The following is a 27,379-nucleotide window of genomic DNA, read 5'->3' as shown; positions in this document are numbered from 1 at the left end:
AACCAAAGCAGGAGGCATCACAATCCCAGACTTCAAGCTGTATTACAAAGCTGTAATTATTAAGACACTATGGTACTGGCACAAGAACAGACACTCAGATCAATGGAACACAATAGAGAACCCAGAAATGGACCCACAGATGTATGGCCAACTAATCTTTGACAAAGCAGGAAAGAATATATAATGGAATAAAGACAGTCTGTTCAGCAAGTGGTGTTGGGAAAACTGGACAGCGACATGCAGAAAAATGAACCTGGATCACTTTCTTACACCATACCCCAAACTAAACTCAAAATGGATGAAAGATCTAAATCTAAGACAGGAAGCTGTCAAAATCCTCAAAGAGAAAGCAGGCAAAAACCTCTTTGACTTGGCCACAGCAACTTCTTACTCAACATGTCTCCAGAGGCAAGGGAAACAAAAGCAGAAATGAACTATTGGGACCTCATCAAAAGAAAAAGCTTCTGCATAGCGAAGGAAACAATCAGCAAAACTAAAAGGCAACCGACAGAATGGGAGAAGATATTTGCTAACGACATATCAGATAAAGGGTTAGTATCCAAAATCTATAAAGAACTTATCCAATTCAACACCCAAAAAACAAACAATCCAGTGAAGAAATGGGCTAAAGACATGAATAGACACTTCTTCAAAGAAGACATCCAGATGGCCAACTGACACACGACAAAATGCTCAACATCACTCATCATCAGGGAAATACAATTCAAAACCACAAGGCTCGAACTCATGAACCTCAAGATCATGACCAGCTGTCTGGATGCTCAACCTGCTCAGTCGACTGAGCCACCCAGGCACAGGGGCAGTCCCAACTGCTAAGCAGTTGTTGCTGTTGTCATTTTAATGTGGACATATTCTTTTTTTTTTTTTTTTTTAACATTTATTCATTTCTCGAGAGACAGAGACAGTGCAAGCCGGGGAAGGACAGAGAATCCAAAGCAGGCTCCAGGCTCTGAACTGTCAGCACAGAGCCTGACGCAGGGCTCAGACCCACTAACAGTGAGATCATGACCTGAGCCGAAGTCTGATGCTTAACCGACTGAGTCACCCAGGCGGCCCACTTTGATGTCTTTTTATCGATTCTGGAAAATTCTTGTCATTATCAGAACTATTGCTTCTGCTCCATGCTCTTTGTCCTCCTCTCTGCGACTCCAATTCCATATAGTTAGACCTCTTCACTGTGTTTTCCATGATATTTCCTCTTTATTTTGGAGCTATTTTTCTGCATATTTTTTACTGACCTATCTTCAAATTCACAGATCCTCTCTCCAAATTTGCACAATCATCTGTAAACACATTGGCTGGGTTCTCGATTTCAGTGATTATGTTTTTCTCTTGAATTTCCAATTGGTTATTTCTTACAGATCCCAGGTCTCTGATAAAAATTCTTCATGTCTTCTTACATCTTCTTGAACATATCAATCACAGTTGTTGTAAAGTCTACATCTGATAACACTCATATTTGGGTCACCTTCGGGTCTTTTTCGATCAGTTTTATTTTTTTTCATTTTGGTTTGTTTATTCATGTGTCTGGTCAAGAAAAAAAAAATTTTTTTTTTTTTTTTGTCTAAATTGAACGCCAGATATTGTGCATGAGAGGATCTTCATGTTGTTACCTTTCTCCAGATAAGACATTGCCCTTTCCTGTGACAGACCTCGAGTTGGGGAATGTTGTCTTAAATCCAATCAGAGGCTATGGTGATTCAAGTCTGAGTCATGATTTTTCTAAGTCTTGCTTTACCTGTGCCTCCTCCCACCTCCCAACTTTCTCCTGGGGTTTAACCCTCCTTCATCCCAACTGAAAGGTTGGGGTATATCCCACGACTCTTTGGTGCAGAGACCTCTGTGGATTCAATGAAATCGTCCTTTGGGTGGGCCCCTGTAGCTGGGGAAAGGGTCAGGCTTCCCATAGCATGCCTACCAACTGGTCTTTTTAACAAAAGGATGGGGCAGGGATCAGGCCTTTGCTTTGCTAAGTAACATGCGCAGGTTTGTATCTGGAGCTGAACTGGAGGGATGAGAAAAGAAAGACTGATCCCGGCTCCTGCACGTTCCTCCTCAGCATTCCCCACGCTGTGTGGGGCCTTTCCCTGAAGGTCTGTGGCTGAACTAGGTAGGTATTTAAGAAGAGTCATTTCCACAGGACTCAGATGCCGGGCTGCCTGGGGCTCCCAAGCCATTGTTCTGGCCCGCACATTAGCTGCTGCTGTTTCTCAAAGGGAGCTGGGGGACATTTCCCACAATGACCACTTGGTGGTGAAGTATGGGGAAGAAGTTGGCTTCTGGGTTTGGGGGAGGGCACAAGGAGAAGGTAAACTCTAGAGTCAGAGTGCTTTCTTTCCACCCAGGAATATGATGTCTTCCCCAGCCTTGGCTGGACCATGCAGAGAACTTCAGACTCGAGAAAAGAGGAACAAGAGAAGATCCAGTTCTCGCTCGGCCCTATCTCACTGAGTGGCATTGGAGGAGTCATTGTCCCTCTCTCGACAGCATTTGTCAAGAGCTGCAGAATAAGAGGGTTGGGCTGAGGTTTCTTCCAGGTCTAGGCACCTGGGATGCCTTCCATCGAATGCCCCAGGCCCCAGACCTCCTCTCATCACAGCTGCCCTGCAAGGTTGGGGGCTATGAACCCCACTTCACAGATAGGTAAACTGACAGAGAGGTACAGTGACCCACTCAAGGTCACACAGCAAATAAGCTGTTCCCATAGGATGTAAGCTGTGTAAGAGCAATGATTTTGTGGAATGCCTTGCATGTAGTAGGTGGTCAACAAATAACCATCGAGTGAATGAAACAGTGGAGTGGAAATTTGAACGTAGGCCTGAGTGATTCTGAAGCCGTTGCTGTTTCCAGTGCTCAGTGCCGCTTCTGGGCAATCTGTCTGGAATTATCTGGATAATTTTCTTGGAAGAGGAAGGATGTATAAAAATGGAGACTACTGATTCTTTGATAGCAGTAATCAGGGAGGAGCAAAGTAAAAGCTCAGGATGTGGTGGAGGCCAACCCCAGACTCAGAGCGTGAAAAGAGAAGCGAGGTGTGAGGTCCTGTTCAGGAGCTCAGACCAGAACACAGAGGCTTTTCTGGAGCCCTGCCGGGGTCCTGCTGTAATTGCAGAGTAATTGTTAGTGGGTGATTGAACGTAACCTTCCCCCAGAGGGCTGCTTTGCACGGTGTGATTACCTTTGCACAGGGTTCTCTGAACTTTTGTGGTCTCACACTTTACTCGTAAAACAATTGGGAGCACACACCCCCAAGAGGTGTACATACTTATAAATTGAATATATGCACCATGCTCAATCCATATATTAGATACCAGGAAATCTTAAATAAAGAGAAAGAAAGATAGCTCCTTCCCACACCCCAATGGTTTGCTCAGCTCCCATACGTCATCAGACCAGACCGGGTTATGCTCTGCTGCCCTCCCAACCAAAGGCAGTTAGGTTCCCACGAAATGCAGTCAGAGTTGGGAGTCAAGAAGGTTCTAGTGTACCAGCCCTGAGCACCCCTGGAACCGAGCATGCATGCACCCCTTCTCGCCTGAGAGCCCTGGGGGGAGGGAGCCTGGAAGCCTGGGTGCAGCCCAGGTCCTGTCACTCCTTGGTGAGTAACCTTGGCTGAGTTCTGTCCCTGCTTTGGTTCCCACCCTACCTCCTGCACAGGGACCTGCTCAGAGGCTGTGGGGTGGGGAGCACCATAACCGAATGTGCCGGGCGGTGGGCTGGGTCTTTGAGAAGGACCCATGCCCTGGTCACCAGCGAGGTAGCAACAGGCCAGCCAGGCCTTCGAGTCAGCCGGACCTACTTCCTTAATAGGCACCCCCCTGCAGTATCTGTTGCCCAGGGGACCTCTCCCATTTCTACGGTATTAAGAGAACTAGTAATGGTATCTAACACACACAGACTCCACTATGAACCAGGCACTGAATGCTTTAACGGAGTAACTCATTACAACCGCATCAGGGAGATGTGATCAGTATCACCATCCCCACTCTACAGATACAAAGACTGAGGCACAGTTCAGAAAGTCACCAAAGGTGCAGTTTGGAGGTGGATTTGAAACCAGGTCCCTGGTTCTGGAGTGGTCCGGGTCCTAAACCACTCGGCCACACCCCCTCTGTTACTCCTGCTCTTGCCTTCATTCATTAATTAGCATCTCCCCCATTCTTGGGCCTCTTCCTGTTTCTATTCTATGTTCCTCACTCGCTGTCATTCTCGTTACTTCTTCCTTTCTGTTACTCCCCAAATATTCTTCTGTTTGCACACTGTCTCTCTCAAATCTTCCTACAGTAGAAGAGCCTCTCCCATTCCTAGTGAAGTTCCTCCTGGTTGGGCTGCTATTATGTTTCTTACTACCGTTCTTTTCTTTTCTTTTTTTTTTTTAAAGAGCAAGAGCACTGGTGGGGAAGGGTCAGAGAGAGAGGAAGACAGAGAATCCCAAGCAGGCTCCGCACTGTCAGCTCAGAGCCTGACGCGGGGCTCAAACTCACAAACTGTGAGATTGTGACCCAAGTTGAAATCAAGAGTCAGACACTTAACCAACTGAGCCACTCAGGGGCCCCTTTCTTACTACCATTCTTAATGTTACCTCTCCACACATTGCTTCTCTTCACTTTCTACTGCAAAAACTTTTTTTTCTTTTTTTTTTAATTTTTTTTAACATTTATTTTTTTAACATTTATTGGGAGACAGAGAAAGACAGAGCATGAGCATGGGGGCGCGGGCAGAGAGAGGAGGAGACACAGAATCCAAAACAGGCTCCAGGCTCTGAGCTGTCAGCACAGAGCCCGACGCGAGGCTCGAACCCACAAACTGCGAGATCATGACCTGAGCCGAAGTCTACTTGCAGATTCCTTGACATTCCTTCCACAAGAGGTGGTCTGTGCCACCTCCCCGGAATTTGGGAGGCTTGTGACCATTTCAAGGCTAGCCAGCAGTGGTGCTCCGTGACTTCCGAGGGGATGCGGCTACCACCTTGTGCTACACCACACCTTCTCTGGCACACCTGTTACGACTTGGTTTCCGTGAGCCCCGTGTAAGAGATTCAACTGCCCCCAGGTTTCCATGCTGCAAGGAGGCCCAGGCCACATGGAGAGGCCACTGGTAGGTACTTGGGGTGACAGTCCCAGCTGAGCCCAGCCTTTGAACCATTCCAGCTTGGGCACCAGTGAGTGAAGAAGCCTCCAGATGATTACAGTCCCAGCCTTCAAGTCTTACCTGCTGGGGCTCTGATATCATAGAGCTGAGACAGCCCCTCTGCCCTGCCCAAATTTCCTGCCCCATAGAATTCATGACGATAATACACTGGTTTTTTATGCCACTTAAGTTTAGAGTGGCCTGATTTGCAACAATGGTTAACCAGCACACTCTCCTCTCAATCAAGCCATCCATCCTCCTAAAATCCCTTCTCTTTCTCTTGTGCCGCGGCCACTTCTCTCCTGTGCCCTGCTCTCCTCCCTGCCTTCCTCTGCCGGGGCCTCCTGACCTTGGCGCTGGTATCTTTGCCTCTCCCTTCAGCCATCCCAGCTCTGTCATCCTCTGAGCAGTGGGCAGTCTGGCTGTGGAGCTCATCAATCTGGGTGCAGACAGCAGTGATTCACAATTCTGCTGCCGGGGAGACTCGCTTCCTTGTCAGAAGCTCACAGCCATTAAGACAAGTTCTGGAGTCAGCACTCCGCAGACTGGGGCCTGAGTGCGGATCTGCCCCTCCCTTGCTCTAAACCTCTGGGCCTGCGCCCTACTTACTGAAATGATGAATAATTCAGAATTAATACAGGGCTGGGATATGATGCATCTGAGGGTCTTAGGAGCATGAACAGGTGATAAATATATCAGATGGTCTGTGTGGGCAGTGCTGTCTGGTGGTGCTTGGAGCTGGGCAGATCTCGGTTTAAATGCAGTTTAGACAACTCTTGGCTGTGTGACCTTGGGTAAGACAGTTAACCTCTCTGAACGCCAGTGCCCTCCTTTGTAAAATGGGGCTAATTATACCAACCTTGCTGAAGTATTGGGGATGTAAGATCGCATAAAAAGCATACACTTTCCGTACAAAAGGGGTACTTGTGAAAGCCAAAGTTTAGGTGGCTTTATTGATAGGGTCAAGATGGCTGGGGTTCCACCACTGAACTATCTTTTGGAATATAAGTACCTGACTCCAGCCTTACTGGACCCGGTTAGGACAATATGATGATCCTTAGTTTGCAGATGGAGAATCTGAGGCTTGAAAAAATGAGGTAATTTGCCCAAAGACCTACAGTTAAAGACTGACAGACCCAGGATCCAAGCAGAAGATGCCTGTTTTCTTCCCAACACTCAAGAAGGGGAGAAGGGTTCTGCACTGACCACCACATTCATATTTCACTCTGCTGATGACTAACAAGAACCTCTCCTTCTCTGAGCCAGGTGCTGGAGAGAGGGCGTCCAGGCAAATGGGCTGACTTCCTTCGTCAGGGAGGAGACAGCTTTTACTGAGGTATAGATGTTTCTTAATATTGTAAACATTTATTTAAAAAATTTAGATTAGGGGCATGTGGGTGGCTCAGGGGGTTGAGCATCAGACTTTGGCTCAGGTCATGATCTCACAGTTCATGAGTTCGAGCCCCACGTCAGGCTCTGTGCTGACAGCTCAGAGTCTGGAGCCTGCTTCTGATTCTGTGTCTCCCTCTCCCTCTGCCCCTCCCCTGCTCACACTCTGTCTCTCTCTCTCAAAAAATAATCTAAAATTAAATTTTTTTAATTTTAGATTATTTTTTGAACAAGCAATGCATTTCCAGGGTTCAACATTTCAAGAGGCACAAAAGGGGATTCAAGAGGCACAAAAGGGGATTCAAGAGGCACAAAAGAGGGAGGGGATTCTCCCTCTCCCTCCTGCCCCTGGCCACATGATGCCCATTCTCCAAGGGACCAGTGTTTCCATTGGAGATAATTTTCCACATACTTGAGCAAATACGAATGCAGAGCCTTCCCTTCTACTTACTAAACATATTATAAACACTGTTCTTCATTTCACCCTTTTCCAAAGAATGTCCTCCTCCTTTTTTAGGGCAGTGCAGTACTCCTTTGACTGGATTGTACACTCCCCTCCCCTTTACCCCCCTACCCCACTCCCATAGAGAAAGCAAACTGACTTCTGAGGATGGGACCCTCCTGTGCTCCTTCCCCTGGCTATTCTTCCCAGAAGCTCTGAGACCTGGTGAGCTCGACGGCTACCAGACAGATGGAGGGCAACTGTGGTTAAGGTGCAGTTGACAAGGCCTACACCAAGACCACCTTCTCCCTACTGGCCTCCAGCGTGCTGCGTGTTCGCAGACAGGCCCCGCCCTCTCTGGGCCTCGCATGTCTCCTCTGCAAGATGCCACCCAGAGGCCTCCCTTCCAGGGCAGGCGTGAGGACTTCTGCGGAGGGTCCTAGGCCTCTTACAGGCCCAAGGCCAGGGTGCACTCACTCACGCAGATTCACTGGTTCATACATTTATTCCCTCACTTATTTACATATTCCTTCACCCATTTATTCACTGATTAATTTTCTCATTCATCAATTCACTAACTCATTCATTCATTCGCTCACTCATTTTCTCACTTCTCTATACACCCGTTTATTCACTCATCCACTCACTTCTTCACCCATTTGTTTACGCGTTCATTGTTTCACGCATTCACTCATTGACTAATTCGTGGTGATTATCATCATTAGGATGTGGCCCGGAGAGCCCCGAGGTGGGGAGGTGGGAAACGGGGGCGGCGGGGGCCGTGGCAAGTGGGCGGCGGGGGCGAGAGCGAGCGGGCCCCGCGGGGTCCTCCTCCAGCCTAGCTCGCCGCGCCCGCCCGCCCCCGCCCGCCGCCCCGCCCCGCCCCCAGCGCCGGGGAAAGCGCGCGCTCTCGGGGAGCGTCGCTGCTCAGCCGCGGGCTCGCGAGCCGAGCTGAGCGCCTGGCGGCCGCCGGGACACCCCCGATCCTCGGCGGCCGCCCATGCCCGCCGCGCCCCGGGCCCGCGGCCCTCCCCAGCGCTGCGCTGCGCCGCCCGGCCCGGCGGGGGCGGGGCCGGGGCCGGGGTCGGGCTGGCGAGGCGCCGGGCCGCAGGGCGGCCGCCGGGATGCGGGGCTGGCGGAGGAACCTCGCGCTCTGCCTGCAGCGGCTGCCGGACGAAGGTAGGACGCGGCTGCTGCCCAGGCCGGTGAGCACCGGCGCGGGGCGCGGAGGGCGGACCCAGCGCAGAGCTGGCCGGGGGCGCTCGCGGAGAGTGTCCGCGGGAGGCGAAGGGCGGGCGGCCGCGTCCGAGGCGCGGAGCTTGCAGGGTCACCGCAGGACACGCTGTGCGGAGCGGAGCCCTGCCGGGCAGACCTAAGGGGGCGCTCGGCAGGGCGCGTGGAGGTGGGACCCGGGGCAGGGCGGCCGCGTAAGGCTGGAGCGCAGGCTCTGAACCCTCGAGGGCGCAGCCCCCGACCCGCTCGCGAGTCCGGTTCCCGGAGCGAGCCTTGGCCGGCGCGCGACCACGTGCCTCCCGGCTCCCAGGGAGTTTGTCGGGGGTCAGAAGGTGCCGGTGCTCACCGCGGGGGACTTCGGTTCCAAACGCTGCAGTCGCCGGGACCCAACTTTCCTTCGCACGCCCGGCAGCACCCCCGCGCCGACCCCACAGTCTGCAGTTGGTCAAAGTTGCGGGGAGGCTGGAGGTGGGAAGGCGTGCGGGGTAGCGGAGAGATTCGGCCGCACTGCCCCCGACCCGGGCTTGGCCCTGCCGCAGCGCTGCGGCGCAGCCCCCTCCGCCGGGGCGCCTCCGGGGCTGCTCCACCCCTGTACCTGTTGTCTGTACCTTCCTGGCGGTGGGAAGAGGAAGAAGGACCCGCGCCCAGGCTCTGCCTCTGCTGAGGAAAGTTCGGATTCAGTGCTAATCAAGAATTGATAGAACTCTGAGTCAGGGGCAGAGTGAGGTGGGAATGGCAGTCGCCCACCCTCTTAGCGGGGGCCTAATGGCGGACTTGCTGGTACCGCGTACTGTGCGCCCTGGAGCCTAACATCTGCTTCTGTGTTTAACCTTCACAGCTACCCCCTCTGGAGGGCGCTGTTATTCCTTCCACTTTACAGGTGAGGACACAGCCTCAGAGAGAGGAAACCTGCCCAAGGTCACACAGCCTGTAGGTGATAAAGCTGGGATGTGAACTTAAGTCTCTATGACCGGCAAGATTTTGGTGGGCCAGGCCTGCCTTACGTCCCTCTGCAAGTTGGGCCTGGTTCAGTTCATAGGAAAGGATCCATTTCCAGCCCTGGCCAGAAACCCTGTGTGGGGCGTGGGGGAGGGGAAGAGGAGGGTGACAGCTCATCCCTGCTCCTCCTGCCCTGTCCCCAGGGTTAAGTCAGATCTGTAACCTCTACCCCACTGTGGCCCTAGGTTCTGAGGGCCTGGGAGCAGAGTCTGTGGAGTCTCGTTTAGACCCTCATCAGGCCTTAGCCGGTGTGGGCAAGACCCAGGCAGGCCCATAGCTCCGTCCAGTGGATTGGGCAGACCTTCCACTCTTAATCCAACCTGAGTTGGCATAGCCGGTGCCCAGGTTTCCTTCCCTGGGAGGAGGAAGATTGGATAAGGCTACCAACAAGGAGGAGATCTTGGAGGAGTGCCCCTATTCAACGGAGCTGCCCCCGAGGAACAGAGGAGATTAAGGAGGAAATCTTGGAGCACCTGGGTGGTTCAGTCCCTTGAGTGTCTGACTCTCAATTTCGGCTCAGGTCATGATCTCATGGTTAGTGAGTTGGAGTGTGCAGCCAGCTTGGGATTCTCTCTTTCTCTCTGTCTCTGTCTCTGTCTCTCTCTCTGCCTCTCTCCTGCTCACGCGCTCTCTCTGAAAATAAATAAACATTAAAAAAAAAGAAAGAAGGACATCTTGCAGAGCCAGTGTCCATGACCACCCTTCAGTGTAAGCTTGGCCCTTCAGGAAACAGGGCAGCTAAACCCCAGGCGTGTTCTGTGTTCTTGGACAAGTCATTCCCCCTGTTCTGAGGCTCACTGTTTGTATCTGTAAGGGGAGGGCCTAACGCTCATCCTACGGGATTCCTAAGGGGATAAAATGAGGTCTCAGTCCTGGCGTAGCACATAGCCCAGGGCAGGCGAGGAAGCAGGGGCTTTGATGTCCTGAAGAAAGGATGTTGCTCCCTTGCTCCTGATCTGCACTCCCCATGCTGTGTGTGTATGTGTGTGGGGGGTGGGGGTGGGGGGTATGGGTAAGGCACGTGGGTGGTGTGTGTGTGAGGTGTGCATGAGGTATATGGGTGTCATGTTTGAGATGCATGTGGGTGTCAATGAGGCTCGTGTGTGACATGTATGAGGCACGTGGGGCTTGTGGTCCCTACAGTCATTTTGCCTGCCACTGGCCACATCCATTGAGAGGAAGCCACTTCTTTCCTCAATGCCAGGAAGTACCCACCATTTGAGTTTTCCTTGGAAAATCTTACTTGAGATTGATCCTTGAGCTCAGCACTAAATCAGAGTGTGGCTGATGCATCTACCGGTGCTGGCAGGAAATTACTGTTTTAAAAAGACAAAATCCCTGGCTTTCTCTGGGTCACGGGAACATTGGTTCCTGTGGGCTGGGTCTCAAATGAGAGACTTTGATACATGGGTCCAGCTTGATAAGAGGCTCATGGCGAAAGGTCAGTCAAGCCCAAGAGTGACAGAGAGAGATATGCAGAGACAGGGCTGTAGACCTGTCATCCTCAGAGAAGAGCCAGCGGGAGGGACATTTTGAATAAATCCGGCTTACCTGCTTATTCTGTGGTATAATTTAAGGCCCTGGAGGAAGAAGTGTGGACTTGGAGACCGGACTCGTGTCCCAGACTTAGGCCCTCTCCACTTGCCAGCTTTGTGACCTTAGGCATACTATTTACTCCTTCTGGGTTTCAGTCATGGTTGTTGTTTCCAATCCATAAAGTGGGAAGGGTGATCTTGCAGGGTGGTCTTGAGGAATCAATGTTAATGTCTCCTAGTATAAAACCTGCATATAGTAGGTGCTCAAGAAATGCTAATCCTGTTCTTCGTCTTTTTTGATCTTTACATCTACTTTAACTTCATATTTGGGGAAATAATCTGGTGCATGAGTCAGTGGAGAACTCAGGACTCTGTGTAGATTTCTGGATTATGAGCCTTGAGGCTCTCCACTCCTAGGGTTTGGGGGATCCGATCAGATTGTGTCTGCCACGTGGCTACTTGAATCTACCATCTGGCCTTGCCTAAGGAGGTTGGCCAAAAGAGTGGTTATGCTCCCCCCATGCTTGCACAGCACATGCGTCCAGACCACTCTGCAGTTTTTGGAACCTAAAGTAGTAGTCATGTCTGTTGAAGAAAGACCTGGGCAGCCACTGGGATTGGGGAACTCTGATTCCAGCTTCATGAAGCTTCTGAGTTTGTGTGTGTGTGTGTGTGTGTGTTTGTGCATGTGCACATGTGTGACTTGTGTTCTAATGAAATTCCACCTTAATGTTTGTGGTCCTGTAGACAGTAACACATTTTCTTCTATTCACTGCAGTAAATGCTTCCAGAGCTCCCCCCCCCCACCTCCCCTCCACCACCCCCAGGCTCTGTGTGGGATCAAAAACATGAAAGCCAGTCCTCAGCTTCAAGTTGCCCCCAGTCCGTCAGATAACAAAAGTTCAAGGTGCCCAGTGCTTGGGGAACGTGAAGTTGAAAGCAGCAATTTTGAGTGGGCAGGCTGCTCAGAGGAGGGGGCTCTGCAACCCGGTGGAGGTCAGCCTTCCACTGGCAGATCCTTCCCGTGGTGTGGCCTGATTAATTTTCCTCCTTATGCCAGTCCTTTCTGCTTTCTAATGGACTCTTGGAATGTGAGCCAGGAGGGTTAATAGAAGTCATCTCGTCTTATTAGAGAGATGGGGAAATACAGAAGCAGTGAGGAGGAAATGACTTTTTATTCATTCAATAAGTATTTATTGGGCCCTGTTCTGGGGGCTGGGGCTATGGCCATGAACAAGAGAAAGACCCTGCTGTAAGGGACTTCACATTCTAGGAGGGGGAGACAGAGGACAAGGAAACATAAATAGGGATGGGACAGTTCTAGAGAGTCATTAGTGAGATGAAGAGAACACAAGAGCAGAGTAGGCGATGCCATGGGGAGTCCCAGGGGAGGGGACGTCTTCAGATAGGGCAGCCAAGGGTGGTCAGGGAAAGAAAGGCTCTCTGAAAGGTGGCTTTTGAGCTAAGACTAAAGATCAGGAGGGCTCAGGCATGCCAAGAACAGAAGGCAGATCTAGTAGCCACGGGAACAACCGGTACCAAGAAGAGGCCTGATCTGCAGGGCATAGTGTGGAGAGGACCAATTTGACCTGTTGGAGGAAGAGAAAGGAGCGAGAGAGAGGGGAGTGATAAGAGATGAGACTTGGAGTAGCCAGATCACGAAAGGCCAGATCACTGTAGGGGAAGGAGTGTGGATTTTATTCTGTGTTGGGAGCCATTGGAAGCCTTGACCAAGGACTTGGGCTGGCTCCGAGGATGAGCAAGGTTTTGAGTGATAGAGATGGCAGTGGTGAGAGGCATGCCAGGCAGAGGAATGGCATGAGTAAAGGAGCGGAGGTGGGAAAGCTGTAGGGGCTGAGGCTGCCAGACAGGCAGGAACCAAAGGCATTGAATGCCACTCTGGGGAGCTGTCTAGGGTTCTGACAGGCGCATCCGGTATCTCTGCAATTGTGGACTTTGTGTGTGTGTGTGTGTGTGTGTGTGTGTGTGTATGTGTATGTGTCCGTGGTACCCAGCTAGCTGATGGTGTCCCTGTGCCGGTTACCTAGGAGACAACAGGAAGACGATAGGGTGGGATCTGATTGGCTACTGACTCCCGCTGCTCATCTCTCTGTCAGAACTGCAGGCAGAGGTTACAAATGGTCCATGCAGGCGTGCCAAGTGCCGGAAGGGGAGCTGTGAATGTTTGTTGCCCCGAGTTCTGTGTGTGTGTGTGTGTGTGTGTGTGTGTGTGTGTGTGTGTGGTTGCCAGTGAATGTGTGTGCAGCTCTTGAACAAAGCAACAGCATCTGGGGCTAATGCACTTCCTGCTGGGAAACATCTGTTCATTGCCTTAAATCAGGTAGTGGGGGCCCAGATAAATTTAAGAAGAATCAGCTAGACTTGGGAGAGGATCTTTTGTTTGGTTTTAATAACTGCAGTGTCAACCCTGGAGCTGATTTTCAACATTTCCCTGTATCGCTAAAAATGCAAATAGAGCTTTGAGTGGCGGAAGTTATGTCCCGTGACATGGACTGTGATGTCAGTTTGCAGAATCGCCTCCCCCACCCCAGCTGAAAAGGTTGGTATTAGATTGTAGGTCTGTTTTTTTTTTCCTCCTCTCTCCTTCTTTAGAACAATAATATCTTTTTCTTCTACTTTGTGGGTAAAAGGACAAGGAATCCACACTTTAATTTTGCCTGGGAAGGGGATTGGGAAACAAACAAATGAAACCCACCAAAGTGTTTCCTTTGCACCTGACTTCCTCAAACAGCAGCCCAGATAGGCTTGGGAAAACAAAATAAAACAGGAAAACAGCAACAGGAACAACAATAACAACAACGAGCTCCGAGGCTGCAGAAGACTTAGCATTCTTAGTCTCTCTTCCCCCACTCCTGCCTCCCACCTTACAGGGTTTGGCAGATGATACAGGTAGTGAAGAGGAAATGAGGATTTCCCTCCTCCCCGCTCCCTTGGTTTCTCCATACTGTGCTCAACTTTTAACGTTCCACGTATGAGGAGCCTCCTCTGCCTGTTTGTCCTTGAGACAAAATGCCATCCTGTTTCCTATTGGAAACAAATCATACCAGGCCTTTCATTCATGTCTATTTCCCATGTCTCCCTCACCATGGGTCAGAAGTGTTTTATCTGAAACATACATCTGGGGATGTTTTCTATCTGTTTACACATTATTCATATGCTCTGTTACTTACAGGAGGGGCCTCACCCTTAAATGCCTAAAGGGGCAAGACAAGTAACCCAAAAGATGAGTGAAGAAGGCCCCGGGGCCTTTGCACTTGCTGATCTGTCTCCTGGATTGATCTTTTGGCATATACACAATTCACTCACTTCATTTAGATCTATGCAATTGTCTCCTCCTCAGAGAGGCCTTCCCTGACCATCCCATCTAAAATAGCTGCTTTTTATCCCCGTAACTTCCTTTTTCTTTCCAGCATTTTGTGCTGCCTCACCTTATATTATATCCTTGTTATATCTTCTCTCCCACTATATGCAAGTGCCATGAGGGCTGTGTCTGTGTCTATCTTGTTCTTCATTTTATCCCCAGTAACCAGTACCTTGCCTGGCAATTGCTCAGTAAATATTTGCAGATGAAGGGAGTGAATTGGGTCTGGGGGACAGAGAGTGTAGAGTTTATAGGAGCTTGGGCTCAGCAAGCCAGACCTGATTTTTCTAGGGAAGCTAAAAACTCAGAGTTTTACATGCCACCTACCAATTTAAAAATGTTAAACACCAATTCAGACAGACTCTGAGGGTCAAGCAGGACCTCCCTTTGGAGTTAGAGGCCTCTCATATTCAAGGCTCTTTGCCATTTGGCTGTGGTAACCTTTCTTCCCTCCTTAGTCATGCACAGACCTTGTTCTGCCCCATGTCTGAACCTTTGCTTAGGCTGCCTCTATGCCTGGAGTGCCTCTCCTCTGCCAACTTCTTCACCCAGCAAAGTACTGCTTCCTCTGGCTCCAACCCCAGGCCAGACCAAGGAGCAGCTTCCTGCCGTCCCCCTCCTCCTGATATGGCAGAATTCGTCTCTCCCACCATGTTTCTGTCCTAGCCCCTTTCCTGTGGGAGCATAACTATGCTTACTCATCAGTCTCCTCTGCTAGACACAGAGGTCCCGGGGCAGGAGCCCTGTCCAGTCCATCTGTGGGTGTGCAGTACCCAGCTCAGGGGCCGGCATACAGTAGGTGCCCACTAAGTGAGTGGGAAAATGAAATAGAGAAAGGAAGGGGGAGGCACCAGCCTTTCTGTGCACCTCATGTGAACTAGGCCCTGGGCTGACCGTGTTTGCATGCTTCACTCTCAATGGCCTGGTGACGAGGATGTTGAACTCGGGGCCCCCTGTTGAGCTGAACAGCTTCTCCCTGCCTGGTATGCAGTCCTTGCCTTGTTCCATTCTCTAAACCAGCCTCTGGGACTTTGCCTGAGTTTTGCTTTTCTTCTCTGTAAAGTGGGAGCATTAACAGCCTCTGGGAGAGCTGTCATGGGGATCCAGAGATGACAGATGGGGGAGGGCTCTGCCAGCTATGGAAAGGGGCGCACTCATGTGGCGGTGACTGGCACAGTGAAGGCAATGGCCAGTTACTTCCTGGGCATGACTGTGCCTCACCTGTGTGTTCGAGGAGTGTAAGGAAATACTTATTCTTCTTTTCATACATCTTTTCATTCTGCAATTTCTTTTTGTTAAGTGTTTGTTTATTGAGAGAGAACAAGTAGGAGAGGGGCAGAGAGAGGGAGAGAGAATCCAGAGCAGGTTCCACACTGTCAGCACAGAGCCTAACGTGAGGCTTGATCTCACAAACCATGATATTCCGACCTGAGCTGAAATCAGGAGTCTGCCCCTTAACAGACTGAGCCACCCAGGTGCCCCTCATTCTGTGATTTCATCATTAAGCCCCTACTCCATGCCAGGTACCTCTCTTTTACCATTTTACTTCCTATTCCCAGAAAGCTGACCGCCTTTAGGCCTTGTTATGGCCATCTCAACATTTGGGAGCCTGAGGCACAGAGAAGTTAAGTCACTTGCCCAAGGATGCACTGCTAGGAAGTGACAAAGCAGGATTTTTACCCCAGGAATGTCTTTGTCCCAACCCAGGGCTCTTTCTCTGCCCCCAGACTGCTTTCTTTGGAATTTTGTTTCCAGGAGTCACAAGCAATGAGGCACTTAGAGAAGGGGCATGGAATTCTGCCTGGGGTGGGGGCATTGGTGCTGACCTCTGACCTGGGCTTTAAAGAGCAAGTGTGAGTGGCCAGGTAGGAAAGCCGCAGGGAAGGGTACGTAAGGCCAAGAGATTGGTCTGTGCAAAAGTACAGAGTTGAGAAAAACCTGGTGTGACCATAGTTGTGCAGGGTGGCTGCATGTGCTGTGTGTGGGGGGAGGGTGGCACGATTCTGGCTGGAGACAGATGGTGAGGGTAGAGATGGCTACACCCTGGTCACAAATGGGTCTGGCTTGACCCTGACAGTGGCACACACACACACACACACACACACAAAATTGGTTGTCATTAAATTTTGAGTGTGTGTGTGTGTGTGGGGGGGGGGAATTTGACATTAAAAAAAGAAAGATATCTGCAGCTTTCTTCAGAGGATCTGGTAACCTCGGTCTTACATTTCTGCTGTGCCTTGTGGACTGGGAGTGTGCTTGCCATACTCCCCATCTGGCCGCTGATGCATTCACTTACTTGTTCAGCCTTAGAGGTGTTTGTGTTTGAGACCTTGAACTCACCCAGTAAAGGAGTTTGAACTTCATCATCTTCAGGCAGCTGAAGCTGCTGAAGGCAGCTTTATTTTTTAAAGTTTATTTATTCTGAGAGAGAGAGAGAGAGAGAGAGCGAGCAGGGGAGGGGCAGAGAGAGGAGGACAGATCTAAAGTGGGCTTTTTGCTGACAGCAGAGAGCCCAACACAAGGCTTGAACTCGTGAACGTGAGATAGTGACTTTAGCCAAAGTTGGACACTTAACTGACCGAGTCACCCAGGTACCCCCAGCTGAAGGATTTTAAAGCAGGAGGGTGGCATGTTCAGGAAGCACCTGCTGACTGCTGGGGGATGGGAGGCAAGGTGAGGCAGAGAGACCCCCAAAATGACCATGTTAGGAGCACTTGCTTGGTACTTATTCACACTGTCTTTGCTTCTCCTGATAACCGTGCATGGTCAGGTGATCAGCCTTATCAGATGAGGAAATAGAAGCTACAAAAGCAGATGCCATGAAAGAAAGGATTGAAAAATTGGACTACGTAAAAATGTAGACGTGATGTAGGATGAAAGGCACGATTGACCAGGTTCCAAGACAAGCCACAGCCCAGGAGGGAAGGTATTTACAACATACATCACAGGTGAAGACTAAGAGCCAATGTATATCAGGATCTCCTGCAAATCAATAGGAAAAGATACACAGTCTAGGAGGAACGTCATGAATTCAAGCAGGAAGTTACTAGAAGATACACAAATAGCCAGAGAGTGAATGAAAAGAAGGCCAACCTCAGCATTTTAGGGGATTATTGTATTAGCATGAGGAAAATGCTCGCAGAAATAACAGCACAATATCAATTTGAAGGGGAAGTTAAAAAATTCATAGCATCTAGTGTTGGTGAGATCCTGGGGGAAGCAGAAGCTGACATATGCAGGAAGGGGAAGCATATAGGAGGGCAGTCTGACGGGTTATCTGTCAATATGGAAAATGCTTACGCCCTTTGACACAGCCATTCCTTTTCTAAGTATTGCAAGTATCTTCTAGTCTAGGGAAGAATCTAGCACAGATGCATAAGGCAACACGGACACAGACGTTCACTGGGGTGTTAATAATGGAGGGGTGGTTCAGATGTCAAACCTCCAACCATCTCAGTGATCTCTCTCTAACCTGTGCTCCCATTTGCCAAGCCCCGCCTCCACCTTTGGCTGAAGGTACCTACCGTTACCTGTTGGTAGCTCTATGCATACACGTTCTCTCCCTTCTTTTTACACAAATAACGGCATACTGTCTGCAACTCTCTCTTTTATCATGAAATACGTTGTACATAACGAGGAGTGTTAAAACATTTGTGTTTTTCAAAGAGCAGCAATAGACCCCAGGTTGAGAAACAGATTGCTCCCAGCACCCAGTGCCACATGGCTCTCCAAAATGTCTGTTCGGATTTATACTCCACTTTGGGATTCATGTAATTTTACAGAAGAGAAAAGGATTTGAGGTGGGTTTGCTGGTTCAAGGTCCCAGGGTTGGACGGTGGCTTTGGTTTGGCCTGTGGCCTGTCTGCTTCACAGGGATGAGGTTGTAAGCCCAGAGCAGGGGGACGTAGGCAACAGAATGGGCCAGATGTGGCAGTGGACAGATGTGGAGGGCCGGGCCTGGATGACACTCAGGATTCCTCCTGGCCTGGGGGGTTATGCTAGTGCCTTTCACTGAGCTGAGGGGGGAGGGGCATGCAGGGGTGGATTTTAGGGGGCTGAGTGTGAGAGATCTGCCAAGAGGCCCCTGTCCTGGAGGCCCCCAGATGGATGGCCCTGGGAGCTGGCAGCCCAGCTGGGGAACCCCATAGAGGGGTGCCCTTTGAGCAACCATTTTTCAACTGTATGAACAAATGCTTCCCTTCTCTAGTCCAGTGAGGGTAATTTATCCTAGGGAGAAAAATGAATTCTCCCAGGAAGCTTTGCTGCCAGAGACCCAGGAGCCTCAAATTTACTGCTTGCTTTCTGTGCTGATGGAACTGGGCCTCAAGATTTATGTCTGGGGGTTTATGGGCGGCTGGCTCTGGTTGGCAGGAGTCCTGGGGGACAGGCAGGGGGACAGCTGTATTTTATGGTGAGGCTGGGACCCAGGAGGGTGTAAATCACTGTGGCCTCCCAGGAGAGGCCACCTGCCTCACATGGGTGGGTGGGAAGGAGCTCAAGCTTATCTGAGGACAGCAGAGAGGACCGTCCCTCAGAGGCCACTTTGTCCAGCTTCCCAGCTTAGGTGGGGAGACTGTGTCCAGAGAGACAGAAAGCCCAGGTCCCATGAGAGGCCAGGGTTTCCCCAGACCCGTGGGGTCAGACTCTGGTTTGAGTGGTTTGCTTTCTGCTGTTCTGCTTCTTTCAAAGATAAACCAGCCCAAACCACAGACCTCCCTCTGACTGAGTGCTGGCCGCTTGCTGGCAGTCTGTGCTGACCAAGACCTCAGTGGTCCCTGCCGTCTAGGAGCTCAGAGACTCCGCTGGTGGTCTCCAGAGTTGGGTGTGGGTGCCACACCCAGGACAGCCTCTTGAGGAAGAGGCTGGGAAAAAATATGAAGAGCTTTAGCTTACATTTGTTTTCTATCACATTTTCGTTTTCTCTGCTTTTGTCTGTGTTTATAATGTGAGTGATATACAGACATGGTAACATGTGGGTAAGTCATAAATAATACATGTGTGTTATTGCAGAGGAATGCACAGACGTTTTTACACAAAGGGGGTGCAAGACTAGGAGGATTTGGGGACCACGCCCTGCCCACCTGCTAGACTATAGTTGTTGGAAGGACCCTGGGATCCTGGGCTGGGGTCTCCCTTGCTTGCAGGGCCGAGGGCAATATGTACTGAGCACCTACTAAGTGCTGGGCACAGGTGCACCCTTTTCTGTCAAGGCCTGGACTCCACAACAACAGTGGGGGACAACGGTGGCAAACATCATTTTACAGACCATGAGACTGAGGCCCAGAGAGGAGAACGGATTTGCCCCATTTCGTGCCTGAGCTGGGATTCTTTTCTCAGCCCTCCTATTGACCATTCTCACAGTTCTTCCTTTTTCTGTCTCCCATTAAAAAAAATAAGACATATAGAATGTTCATTGGGTATTTAAACCATTTTAAATAATTAAACACAGCAATACCAGTTTAAAAAAAAACACATTGCAATGTCCCCCTTTCTCCATACTACAGCACTAACATGTCATGTACATACTTTTCTGGCCTCTTGCTGTCATTAAAAAAAAGTATCCTTAGGGCACCTGCGTGGCTCAGTCGGTTGAACATCCAGCTTCGGCTCAGGTCATGATTCACGGTCAATGAGTTCCAGCTCCGCGTCGGTCGGGCTCTGTGCTGACAGCTCGGAGCCTGGAGCCTGCTTCAGATTCTCTGTCACCCCCTCTCTCTGCCCTCCCCTGCCTACACACACACACACTCTCTGTCTCTCCCTCTCTCTCTCTCTCTCTCTCTCTCAAAAATAAACATTAAAAAAAGAGTATCCTTTTATACTAAGTTACTTTCTCTCTGATGGAGTATGCAATTATTGTTAAATATAGACCATTTTGGAAAGATAAAAAACCAGGAAGAAAACTAAAATCATCCTCCATCAACCCACCATCCAGAGACAACTTTCCTGCATTTCCTTCCAGTCTTTTTTCCCACTGTCTACTGTCATTGAGATCATATGACATATACCATTTTATGTTTTTTTTCTTTGCTTAGTTTTGTAGGATCAGCTGCAGAATGCCACATGGGGTGTCTGTACCAGGCAGATTTTATTTACCTGCTCCCCCATGGTTGGATAATAAGGTTGTTTCCAGCATTTTGCTGTTACAAAGAAGGTTGCTGTAAGAGTCCGCTTTCCTGGGGTTGTCATCAGCCTTGATGTAATTCTGCATGGGCTTTCTCCCCCTGCAGATGTTATTTCTTACACTTGTCATTTTTAATGGCCATGTAATCTCCTGGAGTGTTGCTATTCCTTATGTTCTAGGCCATTTGACCTTCTCCATATCCCACCAGGCTTCCCCACTCCCTCTGGGAAGCCAGCTCCTTCCCCAAATCCTCCCCCCACCCCCGCTCCCCCTGCCCAGCACCTTCAATGCAGGGACCCAACCTCCAGTGGGGAGGGGAGGGCTGTCATCTTGCCCACATCCCAGACATTTGCTGCCTCCCTCCTGCTTGTGTCCCGGTCCTGACACTCAGACCCTGTGTTGGCGGATGCCTTCCTTTCTCCTTTCATTCTGTGGTTGTTTAACTATGACCTACCATGTGCTAGCCACTGTTCTAAGTGCTGAGATACAGTAGTAAACGAGACAGAGTCTTTGTCTTTATGGAACAGGGGAGATAAGTTGTAAACAGGTGGAGACAAGACAAGAAAAGGGGATAAGAAGACAGGAAAAGGGGATGAGATGAAAGAGGGTGATAGGTGGTCAGGGAGGACCTCCTGGAGGAGGTGACATTTGTTCTGGGACCAGCCAAGGGAATGCCTGGGAGAGGAGGACTCCAGGTGGAAGGAACAGCAGGGGCAGAGGCCCTGGGCACATTCTGAATGTTTGAGGAATGGAGGCCAGTGTGGCTGCAGTGTCATGAGGGGAGCACGAGTGGGGCCAGCAGGCCCGGCTGGTGGAAGGAAGGTGTTCGGGTCTCCTCTGAGAGTCATGGGAAACCTCCGCAGTGCCTGGCACACAGTAGGTGCCTGGTTGGGTTAGCTGCTCTTATTGTTGTTCCCTCTTCGTGAAGGAAGTCAAGTCGTAAGACTTGCTTGTCCCAGAGTGCACCGGGGCTGCTGCCTGGCCTCCTTCAAGTCTGACCTGTCCCCTTGCTGCAGCTCACACCTGTTCCTTCTGCACATCATAGTCCCATGCCTCACTTGGCCCCAGAAGTGGGGGTCTGGTGGGCCTGTGTTTGCTGTGAACTATCCATCTGTGTGAAATGGGCAGATTCTGCCTCCTGGGGCTATTGGGAGGTTTTGCTGGCACCTTGTGGGGGCTTATTAAGGTCAGCTCCAAAGATACTAAATTAAACATCTTAAAAAATAATATTTTATCTAGAAACCTCTATAAAGTTTGTATGAAGTGGGTGGGTGAGCCCTCTGCAGCGGCTCTGGCCCTTCAGGCTCCCTGGAGGGAGGTGGCCGGTGGCCCCTATGGGAAAATCAAGAGCAATTGCATCGGATTCTGCACTTAATTTAATGAAAAGGCACTGCAGGGAGGCAGAGGCAGTGAGGCAGTTAGGGAAGGCTTGCGGGCTTGGGCAGGAGCGATTCCAGGGAGATTTATGATGCTTCATAAAAGATTCAGATCTAGGCTGAGCTTGGGCGGTGTTGGGCTCAGTGCTCTGGGCTCTGTCTCCGCAGCCTGGGCGGCAGATGGTCTGAGGTTCCTGGTGGCGATGATTGCCGTGTGACCCTGGGCAAGTCATGGCCCCTCTCTGGGCTTTGCAGCACCATTTGCCATCCTGGGTTCCCTCCTCCCCCAAGATCCTGGACCCTACCCTCCTGCCCGTATCCCACCAGACCTGCATTTTACAAGCCTTTCCATACTTGGGAAATCCTCTTTCTCATAGCCTGCGCCCTCCCCTGCCCAGTTGCTTTTCCATTTTACAGAAGAGAAAATTGAGGCTCTGAGAGGTTCTCTGGTGTTCTCTGGTGTTCCCAGAGTCACACAGTGACTGGGGCAGGGGTGCAGTCTGTCTGGCCCTTTTAGCAGTGGAGTCAGGAGCTTCCATGGTGGGCTGGGAGGCTACTCAGGATGGAGTAGCCACACAGCCCCATGTGGAGCCTGACCTGTTGTGTTTTACTTTCCCATTTAGCAGAGAGGCGTCAGGAAAGTTAAGGGACCAGTGTGGACCCCAGGGCAACGGCACCAGAGCTGGGAATGTAGTTACCTCCTGGTCTGGCCTTTCTCCCCGCACACTGTCGAAGTCTTTGGGGCTCCTCCGGCTTTAGCTCAACCTCTCCATTCACTTGCTGTGTGAGCCTAGGCAAGCGACCTAATATGTCTGAGCCTCCATATCTTCATCTACAAAATGAGCATGGTAATATGCCCATCTCCCAGGCTTGCTAGGTGGAGGGAACCTGCTACTGGTAAGTGGCCTATAACAGTCCCCAGTATCCCATTTTCTCAAGAAGATTATAGTTCTAGAGCTGCTCAAGCCCTGGAGAAAATCATACCAAAAAAAGGAGCCCTTTCTTTTATAGTCCCTTTGCTGGTTGGGCCCCTCCCGAGGCAGCAGAGGAGGGAAGAAACTTATTGTAGGCTGGTGGTTGCAGATGGCAGGCAGCTAATTTATTTACCTCTTTCTAATAAATATGCACGACACATAAATAAAATATTTCGCTCGTAGTGCCCCACCCGGATCCAGGCAGGCAGGGACAGTTGGCCGTGTGGCTCTGAAGCAGGCTCTGTGGGTGTGTGTGTGGAGTCTGGCAAGGGGGTTAATGAGCTGATTATTCCTTCTTTAACCTAATTTTCTGTCCCATATCCAGCAGCACCCAGAGTTCTTCATTTTGGAGGTGCTGGCCTTCTCCTCCAGACCTCCCAGCCAACACCTTTTGCTTCCCTGGAGCAGGGCAGGACTGGACTGGACTGTCCCAGGAGATAGCCAGCTCTCTATCAAGGATGCCACCAGACTGGTTCCTGTTCTGTGTGGGAGTTGGACCAGGGGACGCTCAGGACCTCTCTGGAGATGGCTTGACCACTTTGGAGGGCCTACTTTTTTCCAGTTCATGCACTGGTGCCTTGGCACGGGTCCCAGCCTCCACATCGTCCCTGCTACAGTCTGTCCTCCCCTGCGCCCCTGACCCAGCTCATCTGGGGTCCAGGAAACCCAGTAATAAGACAGAGTAACAATGCATGGAACTGCCATCCCCAGAACTGAAAGAAGAGAAGAGAGGGTGGCTGGGTGACTGTGACTTCATGAGTAGGGCAGGAGAGCAGGGGCAGCCCATGGAGTCAGAAGGACCAGGTTCCATCCCTGCTCTGCCATTTTTTCAGAGACCTTGGACAAGTTGTCTCACTTCTCTGAGTCTTTTGTCTTCATCTGTGAAATGGGCACAGTGTTGGTATTTACCTGACAAGGTTATTGTGAGGCTTGTTCTTTCATTCGCTTGACAAAATGTTTACTGAGCAGCTGCTATGTGCCAGGCACTGCCTTTGGCCCTTGGGGATACCGTGAGGAATAAGACAGACTAGTACCTTGTCCTAATGGACGTTCCAGTGTGCACACCAGCCAAGCACCATGTTGGCAAGTAGATGTGCACCCTAACAGCAGGTTGTAGAATGAAAACCAATGAAGTAGAGTCAGGGCACAGAGATGGTGGAGAAGCTCTCTCAGTCGCAGTACTCAGGGAGGGCCTCTCTGGGGAGGTGACGTTTGAGCATATACTTGAACGAGGAGAAGGAGCCAGCTCTGCCAAGAACTGCACAGGCAGAGGGAATGGCACATGCAATGGCCCTGAGGTGCACACAAGTCTGGCATATTCAGGGAAGGCCGGGGCTGCAGGCACAGTGAGATGAAGCAGGTGGGTGACACGTCTGGCACAGGTCTTGGCACAGGGCAAATTCTTGGCTCTGTCTTCCTCCTTCCCGCCACCCTCCTGCTTTCTTGCTCTCCCTGGACTGCTCAAATACTCCATGTAATCCAGATGGGAGGGTCAGGTTCCTAAAACATCCAGTATGGAAGGGTTTCATGACTTGTCCAAAGACCCATTCCAAATAAGCCTAAGTCCCATGAGTAGCCTGTGGTCTCTGTGCCCAACTTGCAGCCATATTTAGCATATACAGTCAACAAAGGGCTCATATCTTGAATATATAAAGAGCTCTTATAAATCAACAAGAAAAAAACCCCAGACAACCCAGTAGCACATTGGACAAGAGACTTGAGTAAGTGCTTCATGAAGAAGTTCCAAATGACCTGTAAACATATGAAAAGGTGTTCAACATCATATCACAGAGGGAAATGGAAATTAAAACCACAGGGAGATACCCAGCAGAAGGGTTGACATTAAAAAGGCTGACAATACTGAGTGTTTGCGTGGAGGAGGAACAGCAGGACTTTCGTGCACTGAGAGTGGGAGTGTAAATGTCACTTTACTAAAGATTCCCTGGAGGGATGGGGACCAGCTTATATCACACCCCAAAGAGTAACATGGAGTCACATTCACCCGGCCATCCTCTCTCTCTTCCAGCCTGTCTCCCTGGAAGCCCCAGTGCTGGGTCCCTTCTCCCACTCCTTCTCCTTCCCCTTCACAGCCTTTCCTGTGTTGCCCTGCTCATCAGCTTTGCTTCCAGGCTTGCACACCAATGTCCAAAACAGAAGCCAGGCTCTCTCAAGCCTGCTGCAGGAGGTGTTACCAGGTTACAAAGTACGGAAACCCAACCCCCACTAGCCTAAGCCAGGAAGAAACCTTAAATGCTCACATCAGCTTCAGGAAGGGCTAAATCCAGGGGCTCAAAGGATGATGTCACAGCTTGATCTTTCCATTCCTTTCCTGTCTTTTCTCTGTTCTGCTGGCTTTGCTCCAGACTCATATCATTCTACATTCTGGTGGGGAAAGAGTGTACAGATGGCTCCAGCAAAAGTCCTGGGGCTGTGTCCCATTGGACAGTATTGGGTCACATGTGTGTTCCTTAGTCACTGTAGCCTAGAGAGTGGACTGCTCTGATTGGCTAAACCTGGCTCTGCCCACCTTGGAAGCAAGGTCAGCCCTGTGAAGTACATGGACAGTGGAGGAGGGGGTCTCCCCAGAACAAAATCAGAGTGTTGTTACCAGAAGAAGGAGGTCTGGATGTTGAATGGGTAGAAACAACCAATGTCCACTATGGGGGCCTCAGTTCACTTGTATGAGGAGAGAGGGCTCAGAATTTATCAGTCAGGCGTCTCCAGAAAAACAGACCCAATAGGAGATCTATCTGTCTATCTATCCATCTATCCATTTATCTATCTATTGAAAGATTTTTTAAGAATTGGCTCACATGATTGTGGAGGTGGCTTGTATAAATCTGTGGTGTAGCTCGGGTAGGCTGGAAACTCAAGAAGGGTTTCTGTTCTGCAATCTTGAGGCAGAATTCTGTTTTTTTCTTGGGAGAACCTCTGTCTTTGCTCTTAAGGCCTTCAACTGATTGGGTGAGGCCCACCCACAGTATGGAGAGTAATCTGCTTCACTCAGAGTCAACTGATTGTGAGTGGTATTCATATCTACAAAATACCATCGCAACTTCTAGCCTGGTGTTTGACCAAACAACTGGGCACCATAGCCTAGCCAAGTTGTCACAGAGCAACAAAGGTGTTTATTTAAGTTAGTATTATATGATAATGTAAAAGTGTGTTTGTCCCCTTCCCACCTAAGGCTAGGAGAACCATTCAGGGAAGGACAGGAGAGGCTACATGGCCTCAGCACAGGGAGGAGAACCTTCTGGGGCCACCAGGACCTTGGGTGTGGTTTTCAGTCCCTATCATATAGTGTTGGCTCAGCCATCTGCTCTAGGTGCTGGACTGCAGGGGTGGCCAGACCAAGCCTCTGTCCTGCAGCATCCCCAGGCTAGTGGGGAGGCAGTCCTCCCCCTGGGTCCCCTGGGCTGGTAGGGAGGCAGTCCTCCCTAGAAGATCCCCAGGCTGGTGAGGAGGCAGTTCCTGCATCCAGCATGAAGTTTCGTGGTGGGGTCAGAAGCTCTCCAAGTGCCCTGACATGAGGTGATTTGGCCATCAGCCACTGTGCTGAAAGGAGGGGCATGCCAGTCACTGATGAGAGAATCACCATAATTAACGACAGAGGAAACTGTTACATACACATGGAGGAACCCTTCGCTTCCCAGGCTGGCACTGACCACAACCCAGAGGAATGGGTGGAAGATCTTGGGGTTCCGGACGCCTCTGCCATTCTAGAGCCGTGAGTCCCCGGGAGCTGCTCCCTTCTTGGCACTGGTCTCCCAGTCAGTGGGATCCTGGAGAAGTCATATTTGATGAGGGCCGATGGCATGCCTGGTGGTGTTCAGCCCAGAGCGAAGAGTTTTGCTGACTTTGAACAGAGGACTGTTCCAGAAACTGAGACTCCAGGAGGGAAAGTACAGCTTTGCCCCAGGTTGGACAGCGGGGTTGGTGAGGGTAGGAGGCTGGGTTCCAGCCCAGGTCAGCCATGCCAGAGCTGTGGTATTCTTACTTTCACGGGGGGCAGGGAGAGGAATCTCAACAGAAAGAGCTTAGGAATCTATTTCTAATCCCAATAGAAATAACCACAGTCCTTTCCACCTGTAAAGTAGTCTCCAGTCTGACAGAGTTCCTGCATGCCCATTGGTATGTGATAACTCATCACAGACCAGCTCTGGGAAGTTTTCAAGAATATTGTCTCAGGAACATTAAAAAAAAATAGTAACTTTATCAAGGATAACTTACACACAGTAAAATACATGCATTTTCTGTGTAGGGTTTGATACGTTTTGACAGAGGTATGTACCTGTGTAACCACCACCACAATTAAACACAATTGTATACATAGATAATTACACAGGTATAATTAGAGCATTCCCATCACCCCCCAGAGTTTTCTTGTGCCCTTCTCAAACAGTTCCTGTCATCCTCTGGTCCTGCCAGACCCAGGCAGGATCTGCTTTTTGTCACTGTAACTTAGATTTGTCCTTTTTTTGAAGTTTTGTATAAATGGAATCATATAGTATACAATTTTTTGTCTCTGATGTGTTCAGCGCATTCATCGTATTTTAAGATCCATCCGGGCTGTTGTATGTGTCCGTACCTTGTTCTTTTTCTTGCTGAGTGTATCCAGGGAGTGGGTATACCCCCGTGTCTTTATCCAGTCTCTTGTGCGTGGGCGTTTGGGTGGATTCTAGTTTGGGGCTGCTGTGACCCATGTACAAGTGATTGTGTGAACGTGTTTCCATTTCTCTGGGCTCATTCACTAAGTGTGGGATACTGGGTTGTTGAG

General features: G+C 50.3%; 1 protein-coding gene across 1 annotated transcript in view; it reads left to right on the top strand.

Moving 5' to 3' along the window:
• The first annotated feature begins 8,046 nt into the window (after positions 1 to 8,046).
• The window catches only part of GRIP2 (glutamate receptor interacting protein 2), a 95,296-nt gene continuing 75,963 nt past the window's right edge, over positions 8,047 to 27,379 (top strand). The window contains exon 1 of the mRNA XM_053218896.1: positions 8,047 to 8,161. Within this exon, the coding sequence (XP_053074871.1) occupies positions 8,107 to 8,161 (55 nt within the window). The 5' untranslated portion in view covers positions 8,047 to 8,106. The remainder of the gene's footprint in view (positions 8,162 to 27,379) is intronic.

The sequence above is a fragment of the Acinonyx jubatus genome, chromosome A2 (assembly GCF_027475565.1).
Source record: "Acinonyx jubatus isolate Ajub_Pintada_27869175 chromosome A2, VMU_Ajub_asm_v1.0, whole genome shotgun sequence".
Taxonomy (NCBI): Eukaryota; Metazoa; Chordata; class Mammalia; order Carnivora; family Felidae; genus Acinonyx; species Acinonyx jubatus.
The sequence above is the reverse complement of the archived record's forward strand: the minus strand, read 5'-3'. Positions and strand labels throughout refer to the sequence as shown.